Source organism: Trichomonas vaginalis, chromosome I (genome assembly GCF_026262505.1).
Source record: "Trichomonas vaginalis G3 chromosome I, whole genome shotgun sequence".
In the NCBI taxonomy this organism is placed as follows: domain Eukaryota; phylum Parabasalia; order Trichomonadida; family Trichomonadidae; genus Trichomonas; species Trichomonas vaginalis.
This window is the reverse complement of record NC_067203.1, coordinates 22,613,337-22,627,000: the sequence shown is the minus strand read 5'-3', so window position 1 is coordinate 22,627,000 and position 13,664 is coordinate 22,613,337. Positions and strand designations below refer to the sequence as shown.

At 34.0% G+C, this 13,664-nt stretch overlaps 6 protein-coding genes and 2 pseudogenes across 8 annotated transcripts, besides 1 other annotated feature; 4 read left to right on the top strand and 4 right to left on the bottom strand.

Moving 5' to 3' along the window:
• Window positions 1–13,664: part of a mobile genetic element that runs on past both edges of the window.
• Window positions 413–1,051, top strand: TVAGG3_1032330 (uncharacterized protein; the record flags this gene model as incomplete). Its single annotated transcript, XM_051255221.1, has 1 exon — window positions 413–1,051. A coding segment is annotated over one exon (639 nt), but the record flags the coding sequence as incomplete, so codon positions are not given.
• TVAGG3_1032320 (protein of unknown function, DUF4108 family) lies at window positions 1,549–1,968 on the top strand (the record flags this gene model as incomplete). Its single annotated transcript, XM_051255220.1, has 1 exon — window positions 1,549–1,968. One exon carries the CDS (start codon window positions 1,549–1,551, stop codon window positions 1,966–1,968), a length of 420 nt encoding a protein of 139 aa, XP_051080794.1.
• Window positions 2,896–3,345, top strand: TVAGG3_1032310 (protein of unknown function, DUF4106 family; the record flags this gene model as incomplete). Its single annotated transcript, XM_051255219.1, has 1 exon — window positions 2,896–3,345. The coding sequence occupies one exon, from the start codon at window positions 2,896–2,898 to the stop codon at window positions 3,343–3,345; it is 450 nt and encodes a 149-aa protein (XP_051080793.1).
• On the bottom strand, window positions 3,806–4,258 carry TVAGG3_1032300 (annotated as a pseudogene). The gene has a single exon. A coding segment is annotated over exon 1 (453 nt).
• On the bottom strand, window positions 6,572–7,486 carry TVAGG3_1032290 (organellar and viral DNA polymerase type B; the record flags this gene model as incomplete). The annotated part of the gene is made up of 1 exon (XM_051255218.1): window positions 6,572–7,486. The coding sequence occupies one exon, from the start codon at window positions 7,484–7,486 to the stop codon at window positions 6,572–6,574; it is 915 nt and encodes a 304-aa protein (XP_051080792.1).
• TVAGG3_1032280 lies at window positions 8,553–9,214 on the bottom strand (annotated as a pseudogene). The gene has a single exon. A coding segment is annotated over exon 1 (662 nt).
• On the bottom strand, window positions 10,807–11,391 carry TVAGG3_1032270 (phage tail repeat-like family; the record flags this gene model as incomplete). Its single annotated transcript, XM_051255217.1, has 1 exon — window positions 10,807–11,391. The coding sequence occupies one exon, from the start codon at window positions 11,389–11,391 to the stop codon at window positions 10,807–10,809; it is 585 nt and encodes a 194-aa protein (XP_051080791.1).
• TVAGG3_1032260 (uncharacterized protein) lies at window positions 12,620–12,955 on the top strand (the record flags this gene model as incomplete). The annotated part of the gene is made up of 1 exon (XM_051255216.1): window positions 12,620–12,955. The coding sequence occupies one exon, from the start codon at window positions 12,620–12,622 to the stop codon at window positions 12,953–12,955; it is 336 nt and encodes a 111-aa protein (XP_051080790.1).

Below are 13,664 nucleotides of genomic sequence, written 5' to 3'. Positions count from 1 at the left end.
AATGCAGAATTTTCAACCTTAGTGAACTCAAACACTTTGGCAAGTATAACGTTGACATTAGTTGACGCAAACTTTGTTCCTGTAAAACTTTTATGTCCTATGTATTTGTCAATGACGGCAGAAAGTTTCGAATTGGAAGATGCAACTGGTGAAAGTATTGTATTACAAGAACAACTTCAACAACAAATAGCTCAAGAACAACAAATGCAACAAATGCAACAAATGCAACAAATAGCTCAAGAATAAAAAAAAATATTTTTTTTATTTTTATAAAAATGTACAGAATAGATGTTTCAGATTTTATGACTTCCAAACATTCAGAAATATGTGTCCATTTAGAGACTATAACAAAGCAGTCGAGAATTTGAAACGTTTAGTCATTTATGTCGACTCTGCCCCAGAATGTTATGTTATGAAAGAATGGGATGTAGTCTTTAACAAACCAAGAGCAACAATAGTTTCAGAACAAGAATGTAGACAGAAACTTAAGAAAATAAAAGTCGTACAAGTTGGCATGAAGATGTTAGATGCTTGGGATATCTTATTGTCAAAACTTGAAGATTTTTCAGTTCGAGGTATAAAGTTCTATACACCTTCTCCAAACTTCTATTCTATCTTCACTGGATATAAATACGAACAAGTAGAATGGAAAGAAAATATTATAGAAGCTTGGTTAGACCATGTCAAAGAAATTATATGCAATGGAAACGAAAGAGTCTATGAGTATATCTTATGTTGGTTTGCAAACATCTTACAACATCCAAGTGCTAAAAATGAAACTGCTCTCATTATAATTGGAAAACAAGGAACAGGTAAGAACACATTCTTTACAGATATTTTGTGCAAACTGTTAGAAGGTTATTCGAATCCGAATATGACAAACTTAGAAAACATCTGCGGTAAATTTAACTCTTCAATAGAGAATATGAAACTTATAGTATGTAACGAACTTCAAAGTATAGATACAACAAAAGTTTTGAACTCAGATGCTTTGAAGAGTCTTATAACAGACAAAGTTGGAGTTGTTGAAAGAAAATATAAAGACCAAAGAGTTTTGTGAAAATGTTGCAAACTTCGTTATGGTTTCAAACAATGTTGTTCCGATGAAGTTAGAAAGTTCTGACAGAAGATATGTAGTTGTCAGAACGTCAGATTCTCATATGCAAGATACAGAATATTTTGACGACTTAGCAGAAACTTTGACATCTGACTTTTACAACCACTTGTTCTCATATTTTATGACATTAGATATTTCAAAGTTCAATCCAAGACAAATTCCACATACCGAAGAGAGACAAACATTGTTAGAAGCAAACAAGAGTGTATATGAACTGTTCATAGATGAAACTGACTTTGAGTGTTTAGATGAAAGGTCATTGTACGACTCGTATAAACAATATTGTCAAGAGTATGGTTATATGACAGCGTCTAAACGAACATTCTTGGCAAATGTCAAAAGTCTTTTAGACGTACAGAATGGTGTATATACAAAGAAAAATTTTTCTGAGTAAATTTAAAAAAAAATATTTTTTTTATCCGATAGAAAAGATGGCAAAATTCATCTCAGTAAACAAGTACATGTCAGGACTTAAAGAAGAACTAGACCCATTCACATATTTGAATGTTTACTTCTACCATTTTGAAAAGTCTTCATTCAGCAAAGTTTGGAACATCGAACCAGTTAAGTTTGCTATTGTGACTAAAAATGGTGCGAAATTTGAAGACTTAGACATAGAAGGTTTGTTAGCAGTCAAAGAAAGTTTTGACAGAAGGTTTTCAAACCTTAAAGAAGGCAAAGCATACAAACTTGTTATACCTTATGAACCAAAGAAAGCAGACGACTATGAATATTATGAGTCTAAAGTTGTAGAAGTTCAAGGTAAATTGGGTAAAAAGATTTTAGAGTCTAAGCCAGTGTTTGCTCCTAAAGAGGAAGAGAACATTGACATTGACCCAGAAATGTTCTAAAAATAAAATTTTATTTTTACATGTCAAATTTCTTTTTCTCTGGAACTGGTTCAGGTTCTTTCTTCTCTTCTTCTACTTTCTTTTCTTTCTTTTCTCTCTTCTTCTTTTCTGGTGGAGTTATGTCAAATTTCTCAGAACCATATTTTTGTAAAAGTTCTTTGTCCTTTAATAGCTCTTCTATTCTGTTTTCTATTTCATCTTCAAGAACAGTGCATGTGTCTTCTTTGCATTCTAAGAAGTTTTTGGACTTCATCTCTCCAAGAGGCGTCATCTCTGTCAACAAGTCTGTCATTGACAAATTTTAAGACTTCTCTGCTTAATGTTTTATGGTTCTTGTCATATTCCCAGAAACAGAACTTTAGAACAAATTCACCTTCTTGTTTACACTATGTAAGATTTTATGGTCGACAGATGTTTTGCTGTCAAAAAGTTTGTCTCGAATATAGATAGCGAAATCGCTAGACATTTTCTAAAAGATAAAAATTTTAATTTTTCTAAAAATATGTTAGAAAAAAAGTTTGCTGACATTGACAAAAAATTTGAGAATGTTTTAAATAAGAACAAAGGAAGTTGGAAAATGCTCAGATAAAGCCTATACATGACAAGTTCTTATTTGCTCAGAATGGTATAACAGGTCTAATTGCACCACCTGGGTCTGGTAAGACTTTCACTTATCTTAAAATGGCTGCACAACAACAAGAACTAGATGAGAAGAACCCATTCTATGAGTTAGTTGTCATTTGTAGTACTTCTGGTCAATTTGACCAAACCGTCAATTCGTTCAAAGATATTATAAAAAAAGTCTAAGTTAGTATGTATAAAAGACTCTGAGTTGTTAGATTGGATAAGAAGTACCAAAGAAGAGTTTTGAAGTATAATGCTATAAATGAGTATATAAATTCGAAGTTTAAAGACCCAAATGAGGAAATGCAGAGAATATTAGAGAAGAAACACTTCAGAAACAAACAGAAAGAGATAGAATACATTTCGAAGAAATTGCAATCTTACGATTGGAAGACTTACCCTCATAGATGTCTTCTTATCTTAGATGATTTCGCCTCTCATCCTTTGTTAAAGAACAGAGAACAAGACATGTGTCGAATTCTTAAGAAGCTCAGACACTTTAACATCTCAGTTGTCATTTGTGTACAGACAGCCAAGAGTTTAAGTAAGGATGTAAAGAGAATACTTACTGACATTGTACTTTTCCCCGGATTGTCCGAAGACGATTTCATGGAACTTATGAAAGAGTCCATGGCAGGTAAGTTTGACAGACATGAACTATGGGAGAAGTACAAAGTCATACAAGACCCTCATACTTCTTTCAGAATTCATATCTACGCAAACAAAGTTCAAATTGTAAAAAGTCAAGCTTGAAAAATGTAAGTGTTTAGTCTTAGTCTGTTGTGGTGCTGGGGCTGTCGGTTCTTCTGGCTTTGGAATGGACTCGGTTGGGGGTACGTCGGACATTCGTTTGTGTCCTGTCGGAAGGAAGAACTTTTTCTGTCGGAAGGAAGGACTTTTCCAGTTGTCGGGAAATTTTTTTCCTGTCTGAAGGAAAAATTTTTTCTGTCGTTCGACCAAAAAGTTCTCAATTTTCGAAAATTTGAATGGTTTACGGACGAACAACAGGAAATTTTTTTCCAGTTGTCAGGAAATTTTTTTCCAGTTGTCGGGAAATTTTTTTCCAGTTGTCGGGAAATTTTTTTCTTGTCGGATGGAAGGACTCGGAATGTCGGATGGAAGGACTCGGAATGCCAGAAGGATTTGACAAGACAATTTACCATCTAGAGCTACCTGAGCCATCTGAAGTCAAGCGTAAAAATAAATGGTTCATTTACTCTACTTGTTTGAAGTTGTCAAAATACTCTGTTATTTTTTCTTTCAGTAGCGGCAAATCTTCTTTGAAGGTAAGTATTGTACAACCTTTAATATCATAGTGTGTTTGAGGTAAAGTATCTTGAACTATTTGTTTCACATCTTCATTTGGTGTCATTGAAATCGGTAAGTTTTCGCGATAGAACCAATTTCTGTCAGATTTGTAAATTTAGCAAGGTCGTAAAAGCTTTTGTTGTTTCTTCTGACTAAATGCAACATAACCATATCTTTATCTTCTTCTTTCTCCAACTCTTCAGTATAAATCATATACTTATAGTCTTTTCCTTTCCTTTTGGTACCGAACGTGGTATTCTTTTCTGTATGTTTTTGTCTTTGCTTCAATGACTTCATCTTTTGCTTGAAGTTTCTTTTCCATCTCTTCACGTTCTTGTCTATGAATTTCATCTAACATCATGAAAATATAACAAGCGTAACGAGGTGAAGCCCACATTGCTACAGCATTTACAAGAAGCCTATGAACATAATATCCTCTCAAACCGTTTGGCAATTTTTCACGATTTTCGTACGGAATCTCGACCCTCGGTTTTCCGAGGGTCGCAAACATATGAGGAAATTCTTCTAAAAGTTCTTTGTCTGGTTTCAAACCAATGAATGCTTGCTTTGTAGAACGAAGAGCATTCAAAATACTTTGCACTTGGTACATATCGTCTTTGACCGAACGAATGAGACGTAACTGTTTGTTATACTGAACCCACTCATATTCTTCATTTATGGCTTCATGAACGATAGCAGTTGTTGTGTTCTCTGATGTTGACATATCTGTTCTTACATACAAAATAAAAAAAATATTTTATAAAAAACTAGCGTTATTTCCTGACTTTCACAAAAGACCAAAAATAAACGTTATTTTTACATGTATTTTTCAGCAACTTCGTCAAATAATTTTATAGCTTTATCTATCTCATCTACTTCAAACGTTTCTTTACCTTTCGTGGGAGCACCATACATTTTCTCAAACTTTTCAAGTAGTTCTGTTTCAGCAGCTCTCATATCATTCACAAACACAACCTTAACTCTATTGACTATCTGTCATATCTTTGAGTTATATTTATGTTCTTCCTATCTTATATCTTTTTGTGTTGAAGTCCTTCGGTTTCTGAACGATGTAAAGTAAGCCTTCACTGCAACGTTCAGTATCGAATGAACCATATGTTATGAAGTTATATCAACAACTGGGTCTAACCATAACAAAACTATTGGTATAAGACTTTTGTCTATAAGATATGCTCTTGTTCCATAGAATGCTACTGATATCATAAGCTCAGGATTTCTTGTCAAAATTTTCTGACTAGAAGCAATTCTAACCCAGTCGATTGCTCTCTTTCCAGATGGAGATAAAATGTCTGACAAAGAATATTTCTTGTATTTCTTTGAGTATCTTACGTTTAAATCACCAATTCTAACCATTTTGGTGTCATTGTCTATCTTTCTAACTGTTTCAAACTCAGTGTTTGTCATTTTCTGTTTCTTACATACAAAATAAAAAAAATATTTTTAAAAAAACTAACTTTATTTTTTTTTCTATCTTAAGGAAATTCACGATTTTCATGTGTTTTAGGCGACCAGGTTTTTTTCCCTACTCGCAATTTTTTACGATTTTCGTATGGAATCTCGTTCCTCGGTTTTCCTCGGGTCGCAAACATATGAGGAAATTCATGAAATTTGGTCATTTTTTCACGATTTTCGTATGGAATCTCTATCCTCGGTTTTCCGAGGGAAGCAAACATATGAGGAAATTCATGAAATTTGGTCATTTTTTCACGATTTTCATGAGTTTATGCAAGACCAGGTTTTTTTCCCTACTCGCAATTTTTTACGATTTTCATGTATAAAAGATATGATTTCAGGGATTTTTTTACGAAGTGTTAAAGTTCACTTGGTAAAAAAAAAGTTATATAATGAAATTAGTCATTTTTTCACGATTTTCATGTGTTTTATGCAAGACCAAAAAAAGTCTAAATCGCAATTTTTTACGATTTTCATGTATAAAAGATATGATTTCAGGGATTTTTTTACGAAGTGTTAAAGTTCACTTGGTAAAAATATAACAGTTATATAATGAAATTTGGTCATTTTTTCACGATTTTAGGGTAGATGGTTTTTAGGTGTCACCAGGTCCCTCGGTCCCTCGGTCAACTAACATCTTTTTGAAAATGGTGACAACATGACATTTTGACAACAACACAGGAAATAAACTTCTTCGTATATGTTTTGTCAAAACTTCATCGAAATGAGTGTATATGTTTTGTCATGATTTCATCGTAATGAGTGTAAATGAACCAAAAATATATTTTAGGTGAAGAGGTGAGATCTCACCCGTTTTCTCACCTGTTTTCTCACCTCTTGAATTTTCATGATTTCATCGTACATGTTTTGTCAAAACTTCTTCGTACATGTTTTGTCAAGACTTCTTCGTATATGTTTTGTCATGATTTCATCGAAATGAGTGTAAATGTTTTGTCAAACATGAGCGTAAATCAGACAAAAATATATTTTAGGTGAAGAGGTGAGATCTCACCTGTTTTTTCACCTGTTTTCTCACCTCTTGAATTTTCATGACTTCTTCGTAAATGTTTTGTCAAGACTTCATCGTACATGTTTTGTCAAGACTTCATCGAAATGAGCGTAAATGAACCAAAAATATATTTTAGGTGAAGAGGTGCGATCTCACCTGTTTTTTCACCTGTTTTTTCACCTCTTTTTTTTATAAGCGTTTTACATGAATTGTACGATGTATATTTGAAATTCTAAACAATTTTGTGGCTTCTATTTCTTCTGTCAGTATGTCAAAAGTTTTCACAATATTGAATGTATCTTTATATTTCTTCTTGACATCTGAAAGAAGGAAATCGTCAGCAGTTGGATAGTTTTTGTTTAGAAATGCCAATATGTCCATTTTATCTTCTGCTGGCTTCTCTGCTTCTGTCTTTAAGTCTGCATAGTCGTTTCGCATACGTTCTATCTCTTTGACGGAGTAGTTATATTTCCTCATTGCTGCTTTACATTTAGAACATTGTGGGTTCATTTTAGCATTGTACATTGAAATTTGACCTGCAAGTACAACTATAGCGTCAATGGTTTTCTTTAACTCAAAAGTTGCGGGTTTTATTTGTTCGTTCCATATTTTACATCTTCTATCTTTATCTCTTATCTGCCATACACATTCAGCAACTAACGAAACAAAGTTGTCGTAGGTCTTAAATTCTTCAGATTTATATATGTCAGAGATGTTCTTATATACCATGTCGCAGTCTTTGTCCATGACTTTGTGGTTGCAATGAAATCCAAGAAACTCATAGTTTACCTTTCGTATGAACTTCTTTATTTCTACCGAGTCGGTTGGTCTGACTTCTATTTCATCGAATTCAGGAATAGTGAGCTTTTGTTGTTGTATTTCAGGAAGTTTAGGTAGATGGTCAATAATATCCTGCATTTCATAAAGATATTCTTCATTTGTTTCATCTTTTGCAGTGCAATCTAAATCTCCTTGGAGAAGTTCCTGCTTTATCTTCTGGATTTCTGTTTCGAAAGTATATGAAGAAGGAATGAAGCTTTTCATCTCTACTAACATTGAAGTTGGGTTCATGACTAACGAGTTTGGTGCTGTTGTTGCTAACATGTTCTTACAATAAAAATAAAAAATATTTTTTTAAAAAAACTAACTTTATTTTTTATTTCGGGAAAATTCATGAGTTTTGGTTGAAAAATACGGTGGAGCCAAAAGTGGCTCGACCTCAAAACAAGCATTTTGTGAAGAATATACCAACCGCCGGAATTCCGGCGGTTGCTTTTTATACAAAATTCAACGGGTGACAAAACATATACGATGAAGTCATGACAAAACATGTACGATGAAACCTTGACAAAACATATACGATGAAGTCATGACAAAACATGTACGATGAAACCTTGACAAAACATATACGAAGAAACCTTGACAAAACATGTACGATGAAACCTTGACAAAACATTTACGAAGAAGAAGTCATGAAAATTCAACAGGTGAAAAAACAGGTGAAAAAGGAGGTGAGATCGCACCTCTTCACCTAAACTTTATTTTTGGGTCCTTTACGCTCATTACGATGAAGAAGTCTTGACAAAACATTTACGATGAAACCTTGACAAAACATATACGATGAAACCTTGACAAAACATATACGATGAAACCTTGACAAAAACATATACGAAGAAGTCTTGACAAAACATTTACGATGAAACCTTGACAAAACATTTACGAAGAAGTCTTGACAAAACATTTACGAAGAAGTCATGACAAAACATTTACGAAGAAGAAGTTTATTTCCTGGACTGTTGTCAAAATGTCATGTTGTCACACTTTTTCAGAGAAGTTAAAATGACCGAGGGACCGAGGGACCTGGTGACACCTTCAGTTCTTCAAAACATATACGATGAAGTCTTGACAAAACAAGCATTTTGTGAAGAATATACCAACCGCCGGAATTCCGGCGGTTGCTTTTTATACAAAATTCAACGGGTGACAAAACATTTACGAAGAAGTCTTGACAAAACATATACGAAGAAGTTTATTTCCTGTGTTGTTGTCAAAATGTCATGTTGTCACACTTTTTCAGAGAAGTTCGTTTAACCGAGGGACCTGGTGACACCTAAAAACCATCTACCCTAAAATATATTTTTGCCGAATTCAATAAAAATAAATGGTTCATTTACTCACAATATTTTTGTACAAAACGACCCCAAACTTTTAACTTCTTTTCTGCAGCTTCAAATGCTATCTTAGCGAGTTCATATTCTCTAAATTCTCTCTTTAAATCTTCTTGTTCCCATTGGTCTAGTTCGTATGGAGAATCTTTATAACCATAACACATCTCATGTTCATGTTCTATTTGTTTTTCATGCATTTTTCTAACTTCTTGTTCGAACAAAGGTTAGCATTCTCTACTGTATCTTCGAGTTCTTCTTCATCTAATTTCTCATGAACTTTCTTGTCTATGGAGTCCATAATTTTTCCAACTGCTATGCAATATTTTGGAGAAGCCCACATTGCTATATAGTTTATAAGTCTTGGGTCTACATACGTTCCTCTAACCTGTTTGATTTCATCTGGAATTCCTGCATGAATTTTGTATAAAAACCAACCGCCGGAATTCCGGCGGTTGCTATATTCTTCACAAAATGCCTTATAATACTCTTCCCAGGACTTATTTTCCAACAACTTTCTAAAGTCTTTCCTAAACTGCTGACACATATTTGTTACATTTATATAACCATCCTTGTCTCTACGTAAGACTTCAATACCGTTGTAAGTGCCTTTTGTGAATGTTTCGCCATTAGATTTGTTCGTGAACGTTTTTGCTTCGACTGACATTTCTGTTCTTACATACAAAATAAAAAATATTTTTTTTAAAAAACCAACTTTTTATTTTATTTCGGGAAAATTCATGAAAATTCAACGGGTGAAAAAACAGGTGAAAAAAGAGGTGAGATCTCACCTCTTCACCTAAAATATATTTTTGCCGAATTCAGAACAAAACTCAAGAGTTTTGGTTGAAAAAACAGGTGGAGCCAAAAGTGGCTCGACCTCAAAACAAGCATTTTGTGAAGAATATAGCAACCGCCGGAATTCCGGCGGTTGGTTTTTATACAAAATTCAACGGGTGAAAAATTAGGTGAGAAAACAGGTGAGATCTCACCTCTTCACCTAAAATATATTTTTGGTTCATTTACACTCGTTACGATGAAGAAGTCTTGACATTTTCCCGACTGTTGTCAAAATGTCATGTTGTCACCATTTTCAAAAAGATGTTAGTTGACGAGGGACCGAGGACCGAGGACCCCTCAGTAAACATCTCATTTTAACTCACTTTTTTTCTATCTTAAGGAAATTCATGAAAATTCAACGGGTGAAAAAACAGGTGAAAAAAGAGGTGAGATCTCACCACTTCACCTAAAATATATTTTTCAATACTTTTTCAGCACTTTTCCGTAGTTGTATATGAAAGACAATTCGAGATAAAAGTCATAGTACAATGGTATTATATGCTGCACACCATTTGTTGTGAACCAAACTTGAAAGTCAGAGAAACTGTTACTAGGTGGTTCGTAGAATTTAGAAGCAAAGTCATAAAAGTCCTTACCGATACATAGAAAACTATTGTTGCTTGAACTGAAACTTGCATGACACATAACATTTTGAGGGTCAAACACGTTCTATAAACTGTCAAATCTGCTGGTGGAAGTATAAATTTAAATGGACCATCTGGTGGTAATGGTTCGTTCTGGTTTAGTAACCGAAGAAATTGTGCCCAAGAACGTTTGTCTACTTGCCAAAATAAAAACTCTGTATCTCTTGGAGGGTTAATTTCAATCTTTTGAAATGAAACGGTGGAGTTCATCTTGTCATATTCTAGTTTCAGATATAAGTGTTCCATTTAGTAAAGAGTCGTATTTTTCTTGAAATTCCCAATAGTATTTGTTCATTTGAGTTTGAAAGTCATTTAGAGTTTTCTCAAGACTTTCGTCTGAACGAACTGTAAAGATCCTCATTTCATCAAATTTGTCTATAAGACCATCAGAACCTTTATACTGCCCATGAAAATATACTGCGAACATAAACGCGTTAGTTCTATTTGAAAACAAAACTCTTCTAAATCCTATTGCCTTTGCATCTGAAGGACTTTGAAGCCAACGAACTGGATAGTCAAACCTGTATGTTCGGGATGAAATTTCTTCATCTGAAATAGTCATACCAGCATTTGTAAAGATATAGTCTAACGGTTTTGTATCTGCTACTTTTGTTCTTTGTTTTTCAACCTGAAGCATTTAATATATGTAAAAATATATGGTTTAAAAAACGTTTTTACTTCATATTTCTCATCTAACAAACATGTTGTCTGACGGTCTTCTCCAACAAACTCAGCGTACATTTCAAATAAAAATAAAAAAATATTTTTTTTCTCTTTACTTTACATAACCGCCTGAAGCCATAAGTCTTTGACGCCAACCCATACCAGCTAATGAAGGTTGACTTGGTTTAGTTTGGAAACTAAACTTTGGTTTTGGTTTATCTTCAGTTTTTGGTTTTTCTTCTTCTATCGGTTTTTCGTCACTTTTCGGTTCCGCTGACTTTACCTCACCTGCAGGAATAGTTGTGTCGTCAACATCTTCATAAATATCATATGCCATTTGTTTTTGTTTTCCTTTCAACTTTTTGTGTTTGTTGTAAAGTTTAGAATATTTCGACTCTAAGTCAATGAGATGTTCTATAATGAACTGTTGGTCAGTGAAGTAAACTTTTCCATCTGTTGTCTCGAAAGCTCCTTCAGACTTCAATATTTTATTTGTGAGAGTCTGTTTCTTTTTTGAGATACTAGCCGTTCCATTTTTATGAAAAGTGACTTTGTAGTTAGGGTTTGTATTTCCAGACCTGGCACTTTCTATTATTGAATTTTTCTCTTCATCTGTAAGTTCTTTGACAGGTTTTGACAATGGTTCTGAACTTTTTGTTTGTGGTGTCAAATCTACCGTTTCAACTTCTTCGGTCATTTCATCTCAGTAAAAATTTTAGTTTGTTTGTTTTCAACTGGTTGTTGTTGTTTTTAAGTCGGTCTAAAACTTCCTGAGGTATAGGAAGAACTTGACAAACACGTTGTGTAACTGCTGGAAGTCGACAAATCCATCTTGAACCCATTTGTCTCAATGCTGTATTGTTCATTTCATCTCAATAAAAAACTTTACATTCCCCACGTTTGAGGCGGTTGAGGTTGGTTATTGTTTACCCACTGTTGTGCATGGTTATATCCTCTGTTAAAGAATCTTTCACCTTGGTCCATATAGTGTCCTGCTTGGTTATAGTAGTCATTTGCTTTGTTATAATAGTTTCCTGCTTGTCTTCCTACATTGTCCATCCATCCTTGAACTTTTCCTCTTGTTTCAGGATTTGGAATAAGATTTGTTGCATCTCGTGCTACATCCAACCTTTCTGTACAGTTTGTATAATAGGTTGTGCTTTCTCTTTAAGTATACCTAATGTACTCAAAATCTTCCTTCCAACTCCAAATACACCTCTGGCTATTGTTCCCACTGCGGGCAAAAATCTAGATGCAACTCCTGCTAACGCGCCAAATAAACCCATTTCTTATGGGTTAAAAAATGACGAATCCAAACAAGGACCCCTATGTTTCTAAAGCGACAAAGAAAGCACTCATGGTAAAAATCTTTAGTTCAACACCAAATGCTTGGTTTATGGATATCTTGGAAAACATTCCGAGGTATAGAGAAGATGGACCACCATACTGGCTAATATTTGTCGGTCAAAACACAAGATACTGTGAAGCCATACCATTACAGTCCAAAAATATTTAGATATCTTAGCAGCTTTGACAATATTTGTTGACAAATACCATCCAACAAAACTGACATCTGACTGTGAAAGTTCTTTCAAATCAGACGATGTAAAAAACTATCTGCGTTCAAAAAATGTAAACCAATATTTCATTGTCGACCAAAACCATTCTGCTCTTGGTGTCATTGACGGATGTATAAAAATGTTAAGAGACTTAAACCAACCACAAGGTGGTGAAGCAAATGAAATGTCATATGACGACAAATATAGACACTTCTCCCAGGCAAAGATGAGACAAGTTTTAAATATTTACAATAACCGTAAACAAAAAGGTTTGGGAAACCACTCCCCGAAGAAATGAAAAACAACCCTGACTTAGAGAAAGACTATATATTTAATAATTTAGTCAAAAGAGACAAACAAGAAAGAATGCCGGGCTTCAAACTTCAGAAAGGTGACAAAGTAAAAATAGAAATACCTAAACGCGACCCATATGAAAATACTATTGACTATGACAACAATGGGAACTCGACAGGTACTCACGTTCGTGTTCGTAAAAATAGAAGAAAGTATACAAGAGAATATTATGAAGTTTTAGGCAAACATGGCAAAATGTACAGACTGCAAGCAGAAGATAAAACTACTATTGTCAGACCTCGTTTCAAACTTGTCAAAGTTCAAGGTGGTATACTTTCAAAGACAGTTCCTAACAAATATAAGACAACTCCTGACGAATATGCTAAAGAAGTTGAAAATGACGACTAAGCAATTCTATACCATGCGTAAACTGTCATGTAAGGTGGCATGTAGTCTTTACTTTGTCCCGTTGTTTGCGTATATCCTGAAACGAAATGTGTATGGTTTCCTTCTCCCTGAGTGTCACTCCAGTAACAATTTATAGCAAACTTAACGTCGTCTTTAACATCATATCCTTTACCTTTGTCATTCCTGACCAATCCCAATATCTATGCTTATGCCAACCTGCTTGAGATGTACTTAAATCTATGTAGTGACTTGTGCAGGTAAATTTTCACCTGAAATCGTTTTACTTCCACCTGTTTCCTTTGAAGAGTTTGCACAATACAAAAACCTGTCGACTATTTGTTCCCATGCACCAACACCAAACATTACTTGAGGACCTCTTGCTTCCATAGATGTATAAATAGAACCTACTGGTTCATTAAATCAAACATATGAGACATTACAGGATTGTCTCTTTTGAACTTAAAATATAGTGCAACTATTTCAGGTTTCTTCTGGTTTGTGTCAGAATATTTTTTATAATATAATCTTATGTTTTCAGGGTAGGTAAAATCTTGACTATAATATTTATTTCTGTCATCTATATAATAGTATACTATTCTCGTTTTTTCTATTGCATTATATCTTTTATATCTATAAAAATCTAAATATAATGTTAGCTTTTGTTCATCTACATGTGGTGTTCTGTTGTCATCTCCATAGTCATAATAGT